Genomic DNA, 5,107 nt, shown 5'->3' with positions numbered 1-5,107 from the left:
TAGCATGATTTATTCGTGATCTGAGTTGTTCGAAAACCGAGGTCCTACTGTATGCACATACAAATTTTTAGTTAAAAATTTCCAGTCATACGGGTGTTATAAAATATGGTCATTAGAGTCTAATTGGACCCCATTGGCCTGTGAAAATTTTTGTTCTTTTTCAGATATTCTGATCAACTATGTTCTAAACTCAAGGCAGTGCCCCAACATGGCCGCAGTCAAGTGACAAAAGCTAAAAGCAAATTTCAAGGAACTTCTAATGAAAAACTTGGTTAATTTAATGCTAACGCATTTTATGGTATGAGACTTATCCATTAGTTTCTTGTTAATTTCTTTGCTCGCTTGTATGATCAAACGACTGTTTCATTGTCCAAAACTGTCAATGTTGATATTATCCACCGCTTTTCGAAGAAGGAAATCGACTTCGGCTTAAAGGAAGGATAATTGTTCAAGGTATTTATCAAATGTAGAAACTACTGGAATTCATGTATCCACTTTGTAAATCTGAAATATCAAGCTCATGTACAAACATTCAGGAAGTCATAGCGCTAGTGATCTATGTCGCAATACTACCATATAGGTGGAAGGACAACATATAGTGCAATATCTACCTCGGATTTTATGTACGGTTGCTTAGCCCCGGATCCGCCCTGACTGAACAGATCGGTAAGACATTCCAACCGGGACAGTTAATCTGATTACCCAACAATGTTAGCTATTTTTAAAGACGATAAAGTACCATTCGAGATACCTGGCTGATATTTCTAGCAACTCAAATGACCACATAGGTCACTTTATTGGTTCATTAAATTTAGACTAAGAATATTTAACAATTTGTAGAATAAATTTAGAATCATGGAAAAGGCTCAATTCTCAAATGTGACTTCTATAAAGATCAATACTTATAGCAAGAACATCGTTTTGATGATAAAACCCCGAAAGCATTGACGAATTTGATATTTTTTTTTTAAATACCAAGTTTTCAACAATTTTAGAAAGAAATTTGTAAATACCTTCTTCGGGAATTTTCCACGTTTTGGAAATAAATTCTCTTAGTTCCCCTTCAATTCTTGGATTAAATTCTACAGAAAAAAAATTTCCAATATTCCATATTTAAATGCCATATTTCTTGAAACATGGTAACTGTATATATATCGTTGCTATAATGTTAAACTGTGGTATATCCAAATTTGGCGTTTTATTTTTTTCAATATTCTTGCTTGCAATAGCCGGTTCTTTTGGTCAAACTATCGTATCTCCGGCTGCCAAGATATCAGAAATTGTCAGTGTATTAAAATGGTCTTGCCATGGAATGGTGAAAAAGTAACATTTTGGAATTACGACACTTGCATAATAGCAACGATATATATATATATATATATATATATATATGGGGGGGGGGTGGAGAATTTACGAAAAAACAGACGAAGACAGGTGGTGTAAATAACAAATGGATGTATTAGTATAACAATCAGAAATAGAGAAAGTCTGACGTTTTGAGCCTACGCTCTTCAACTGAAAGGAACACAAAAAGAAACAAGGAGAGAAACAAGGAGCGAAAAAATATATAAATGTAGTGGTCAGTAGTATGTATAAGAGAGTGAGAGAGAAATAGACATTGTTTACATCATTAGAACTTACAAACTTCCATACATGAAATGGTTTTTAACGGTGGAACACGAAGTAGATCTAACTATAAACAGCGCATCAATATAGGTTTTTTTAAAACCAATACTTACGCGCTGTTATAGTGTTATCTACTTAGAGTTCTACCGTTAAAAACCAGTTCGTATGTATGCCCACCCCACGCCTGCCGCCCGCCACGCTGAAGTTCATGAATTCGCTTGATTTTCTTTCTGTGCATTGATTCACGCATCCAAGTTGCCTCTCCACGCCGCTGATGTTTATCCAAGAGAATGGTCACTAATTTGGGTCTATACATCCTGGAACTGGTGTCGTCGTCGTCGCATTCAGAACGCAGAGGATTAGAACACACACAAGGCACCATGTCAACCTCTGAAACAGCCCCACCAATACAGCACCCTAGATTGACGTTTTTTTTAACGATTCCCTAGAGAATGACAAGCAAAATTGATCTTTACAGGATTTGATCTCAGAAAAGATTTGAAACAAACACTCGAGTCATTCTAGCCAACGATCCCTCTAGAAATGAAATTTAAGAGGTTTCTATATTCTGCAACCAAAAGGGAATCATAGGCATTAATCAAGCCATGCTCAAACAGATGCAGGTCTGTGTACACTTTGCGTTACGTTGAAATACCCTGTGAAATTTGTTATAAAGCAAATACTTTTAATCTCATCGATTTTGTAAATGTTTCACTTGTTTAATCAAAGGGGCTGTGTATTCCTGACGCTTCTTCTCTTAATAGTCATCAAGCAGAATCACGTGATACAGGGCTCTTTTTAACTATATATTCTATCGCGTCAGTAAAAGTACAGACACAAGGCACCATGTCCACCTCTGAAATAGTTCCACCAATGCAGCACCTTAGATTGATACTGTTTTTTTAACGATTCCGAGAGAATGACAAGCAAAATTGATCTTTACAGGATTTGATCTCAGAAAAGATTTGGAACAAATACTCGAGTCATTCCAGCCAACGATCTCTCTAAAAATGAGATTTAAGAAGTTTCTATATTCTGTAACCAAAAGGGAATCATAGGCGTTGATTTAGCCATGTTCGAACAGATGCTGGTCTGTGTACACTTAACAGCTAAGTTTCCAGACTTGACACTTTGGTACAACTCCTGTATCCAGAGGATTACTTCGTTGGTGAACATCGAGAAACGTTGTTCAAACCACTTAAGATTCAGTTACCGACTGAACCCAGCAAAAGTTGCCTGGACGGATTCTTGATTCGATGCAGCTGAAGGAAAATAACCAACGAAATTAGTAGAAATGTTGTGGAATGGAAATTTCGAATACAATTTTTTTTCTTCAACTTGTCTTTTAAAGTTTGAAATTAATAGATCAAACAAAACAATCTTTTGCCTTTAATAAAGGCGCGCAGAAAAGGGGATGAAAGACAGTAAAATGATTTGAGGAATATATGGTTTCTATTTCTAGTCCATCGAATGACCTCGTTGTGGCTCTTGTTCGCTCGTATCTGTTGCTGGAGACATCATTACCTAAGGCGGCGAGCTGGGAGAATCGTTATCACGTTAGCGCTATTTCGTCTGTCTTTACGTTGAGTTCAAATTCCGCCGAGATCGACTTTACTTTTCATCCTTTCGAGGTCGATAAATTAAGTACCAGTTGCGTACTGGGGTCGATCTAATCGACTGGCACCCTCCTCAAATTTTAGGCTTTGTGCCTAGTAGAAAAGAATATCTACATTACCTAATAGCGTAGCTGGGGCGGGGAGTCGCTTTTATGATTGCATCTCTTGAGTATTGTATAAGCCAGTATAAAGGGTGAGGAGACGGAGTCAGACAAGGGCTCCACCATTGCCCTTGTAATCAAAGCTGCTACACAAGCAATGCTTTGATCACATGCTTATCTTCTTGAAAAAACGAAAACACAGGAAATGATTTACGCAATGAAAAATATTTTAGGTGAGAAAAAATTAATCGACTATAAACAAGAAAAACCTTACAATTCACATATCAAATGAGATTTGTCGCAAAGTCTTGTTTCGTTCAGAAATGTGGAAATGAATTTCCAAGCAGAAATGATTGTTAGAACAATATAACGAACCAAATTTCTAAAAACAATATTCTACCCAACCACTCAGCATGAAGCTGCATTATTTTCCTCAGTTTCATCGTGACTGCAAACCAAATAATACGGAGAAAATGGTAACTTACACCGTCTGCATTTTTTTGCAGTTTGTGCAAGCGTTGCATTATTTTAATGAGATTTTAAGCGATGAGTGAATACCTGCTAGGCTTAATTTCAGCATTTTCAGGTGTAGACCTGACAAAGGGTAGCCAAGCAGAAAGAATTTAACTAAAGCACCGAACTAGACACCGTAAAACATCTCCTCGCCCAAAATGTCAGCACCAAATTCATTACTCATTTGTAATTAATATTCAAGATAATTTTAGTTAGAAACTAATTTGAGACAGTTTGTTTAATGTCTGTGTTGCATAAGAGATATAACTGAAATCCAAACTAAGAAAGAATTGGCTGAGTAGTTAATGTTCGCTCCGCAACTACATGGTCCCGAGTTCGACCCCCACCGTGCGACACCTTGGGAAAGGCGCGGCATTACTTTGGTTAGAGGAATATTTTCCGAATGAGATTTCACAGGCGTAAGCGTATGTACGCTTGTGCAGATAAATACTGGCTACAGATCCCAAATAACGGCATTTTACGGATGAAGTCCTTCGAGATCTGTTTTGCATCGAATTATAGTCATTCCCTTGTCACCCCACAAACTGCATTGAACAAGGGACTGGATCTCTGGAATCAATAATTGCGACGTCATTATTCAATTGTATAAAATATAATTGCTAAGACAGGGTCAGATTAAGATTCAGAGTCCCTTATCTCTTAAGATTTTGGTGCCCAATTATACATGTAATTCAAAATATAAACAAACCATAAAATAAATTCTTATTTTTCAAAACGGAACAAAGCAAGATGAAAAATGTCTACTTTTGTGTACTTACACATTTTTCTACTTTAATTGCAAAATCTGATCAAATCCTCATTATAACAGCAGAAACACTACAAAATTATATTTTCGATCATATAAACTACTTGGAATGTTATTTTAGCAAGTTTAAAGTGATTTCTTTTGTGCAGTAAACTATTTACCACTTGTGCCCCCCCCCACTCACTTCTTTTGATGCCCTAATAACGCGCAAATATAATGTAATTGTGAAAATATTGTGCAAATCGAAATACTTTTACTGACGCGATAGAATATACAGTTAAGAGCCCTGTATCATGTGATTCTGCTTGATGACTATTAAGAGTACAAGTGTCAGGAATACACAGCCACTTTGATTTAAGTGAAACACAAAACCGATGAGATTAAAAGTATTTGCCTTACAACAAATCTTTCACATGGAATTTCAACGCAACGTAATGATCACATTTTGGCACAAGGCCAGCAATTTTAAAGGGGGTGGGGCAGTC

General features: G+C 36.6%; 1 protein-coding gene across 1 annotated transcript in view; it reads right to left on the bottom strand.

Annotated features, from left to right (window-relative positions):
• The window catches only part of LOC106869400 (DNA-dependent metalloprotease SPRTN), a gene marked incomplete at its 5' end in the record, with an annotated part of 29,820 nt that overhangs the window by 19,248 nt on the left and 5,465 nt on the right, over positions 1 to 5,107 (bottom strand). The window contains one exon of the mRNA XM_052965890.1: positions 1,014 to 1,082. Within this exon, the coding sequence (XP_052821850.1) occupies positions 1,014 to 1,082 (69 nt within the window). The remainder of the gene's footprint in view (positions 1 to 1,013; positions 1,083 to 5,107) is intronic.

This window comes from Octopus bimaculoides, chromosome 2 (assembly GCF_001194135.2).
Source record: "Octopus bimaculoides isolate UCB-OBI-ISO-001 chromosome 2, ASM119413v2, whole genome shotgun sequence".
Taxonomy (NCBI): domain Eukaryota; kingdom Metazoa; phylum Mollusca; class Cephalopoda; order Octopoda; family Octopodidae; genus Octopus; species Octopus bimaculoides.
The sequence above is the reverse complement of the archived record's forward strand: the minus strand, read 5'-3'. Positions and strand labels throughout refer to the sequence as shown.